This window comes from Penaeus vannamei, chromosome 1 (genome assembly GCF_042767895.1).
Source record: "Penaeus vannamei isolate JL-2024 chromosome 1, ASM4276789v1, whole genome shotgun sequence".
Lineage (NCBI taxonomy): Eukaryota > Metazoa > Arthropoda > Malacostraca > Decapoda > Penaeidae > Penaeus > Penaeus vannamei.
This window is the reverse complement of record NC_091549.1, coordinates 53,967,923-53,970,422: the sequence shown is the minus strand read 5'-3', so window position 1 is coordinate 53,970,422 and position 2,500 is coordinate 53,967,923. Positions and strand designations below refer to the sequence as shown.

At 51.9% G+C, this 2,500-nt stretch overlaps 1 protein-coding gene across 1 annotated transcript in view; it reads left to right on the top strand.

The window, feature by feature from the left end:
* The window catches only part of LOC113826849 (uncharacterized), a 3,682-nt gene that overhangs the window by 743 nt on the left and 439 nt on the right, over positions 1 to 2,500 (top strand). The window contains exon 2 of the mRNA XM_070126472.1: positions 1,446 to 2,500. This exon is cut by the window's right edge and continues 439 nt beyond it. Within this exon, the coding sequence (XP_069982573.1) occupies positions 1,446 to 2,500 (1,055 nt within the window). The remainder of the gene's footprint in view (positions 1 to 1,445) is intronic.

Genomic DNA, 2,500 nt, shown 5'->3' with positions numbered 1-2,500 from the left:
TCAATCAGTCTGAACCAACCTGCTTTGATGACTTTCTAAGTCACTGCATAAAATTAAGTTTCTGCGGCTTTGGCTTAATTCTGTGTTTTCATTTTGCTAACGATATGTATGTATATATATATATATATATATATATATATATATATATATATATATATATATATATATATATATATATATATATATATATATATATATATATATATATATATATATATATATATATATATATATATATATAAGGTAACTCAGTACTTCTCTTAATTGAGTCTCATCTTTACAATCTTAATCCATATATATGCAGCGCATTAGAAAAAATATGTGTGAATAGTGTGTATTAAAAGTCGAATCCTTTTCTCATGTCAGGAAAAGTTAGTATAGAATCATGACCTATTTAAATGATACAGATAGTCATCACACACACCTACACACACACACAAAAAAAAAAAAACACCAATTCCTATATCTAAATATATTACGAAACACTTTTGGAAACAGTCAGGTCTTCTTCCTTTTTCCAATATTTTCCTGAAGGACTAGAACTACACGGTTTCCCTGACTTGTCCAACGGAAATGAAATTCCTTAAGCTGAATAAGCCATGAATATAATTATTGGGTCTTGTTCTTGCCCCAAAACGAGATTTAGATTAGGTGATGATATTCAGGAAAAAGATCTTGTGTGTTTTTAGATATTGGGTAAGTTTATATTTGCTTGCTATGTTTGAAGTCATTGGAATGAACTTGGGAAGTGGTTGTTTGTCAAGGTGTGTGTGTGTGTGTGTGTGTGTGTGTGTGTGTGTGTGTGTGTGTGTGTGTGTGTGTGTGTGTGTGTGTGTGTGTGTGTGTGTGTGTGTTGCGTATGTGTGTGCGATCATATATCCGTGTGTATGTGCGTCAATGTATATGTCTTGGGTGTGTGTATATTCACACACATAACACAAACCCAACACACACAGACACACACACACACAGACACCTTCACACACACATACTCAGACACCTTCACCCACACCCTCACACCCACGCACACAGACACCCTCGCACACACACCCCCACTCCCACTCCCACTCACGCCCTCACACACACACAGACTCCCCCCCCCCCCACACACACACAGATCCCCTCACATCCACACACACACACCCACTCCCCCTCCCACTCACACCTTCACCCACACCCACACACACATACACACACACATACACACCCACACCCACACACATACACACACAGACACCCTCACACACCCACACACACACACACAGATCCCCTCACATCCACACACACACACACACACAAACCCTCTCGCACACACACACTCCCACTCCCACTCCCACTCACGCCCGCCCTCGCAAACCCCTCTCACGACAGCCTTTGCAAGAAGACGCCCGAACGCACTGCAGAACTTATAACTGCCGCCCATCAAAGGACTCTCCGTTTTCAAGTGTTCCCGACTCCCGACTCCCGACTCCTGGCCTGGCACCCGCACCTCCTGGCACCCTCACCTCACCTCCTGGCACACCCTCACCTCACCTCCTGGCACCCTCACCTCACCTCCTGGCACCCTCACCTCACCTCCTGGCACCCTCACCTCACCTCCTGGCACACCCGCACCTCCTGGCACTCTCACCTCACCTCCTGGCACACCCGCTCCTCCTGGCACCCTCACCTCACCTCCTGGCACACCCGCTCCTCCTGGCACCCTCACCTCACCTCCTGGCACCCTCCCCTCCTGGCACCCTCACCTTACCTCCTGGCACACCCTCACCTCCTGGCACCCGCTCCTCCTGGCACACCCTCACCTCCTGGCATACCCGCTCCTCCTGGCACCCTCACCTCGTGGCACACCCGCACCTCCTGGCACCCTCACCTCGTGGCACACTCTCACCTCCTGGCACCCGCACCTCCTGGCACACCCGCTCCTCATGGCACCCTCACCTCACCTCCTGGTACACCCTCACCTCACCTCCTGGCACTCTCACCTCCTGGCACACCCGCTCCTCCTGGCACCCTCACCTCACCTCCTGGCACCCTCCCCTCCTGGCACCCTCACCTCACCTCCTGGCACACCCTCACCTTACCTCCTGGCACACCCTCACCTCCTGGCACCCGCTCCTCCTGGCACACCCTCACCTCCTGGCACCCTCACCTCACCTCCTGGCACACCCTCACCTCCTGGCACACCCTCACCTCCTGGCACCCTCACCTCCTGGCACCCTCACCTCCTGGCACCTTCACCTCACCTCCTGGCACACCCTCACCTCACCTCCTGGCACCCTCACCTCCTGGCACCCGCACCTCCTGGCACACCCTCACCTCCTGGCACACCCTCACCTCACCTCCTGGCACCCTCACCTCCTGGCACACCCTCACCTCCTGGCACCCTCACCTCCTGGCACCCTCACCTCACCTCCTGGCACACCCTCACCTCCTGGCACACCCTCACCTCCTGGCACCCGCACCTCCTGGCACCCTCACCTCCTGGCACCCTCACCTCACC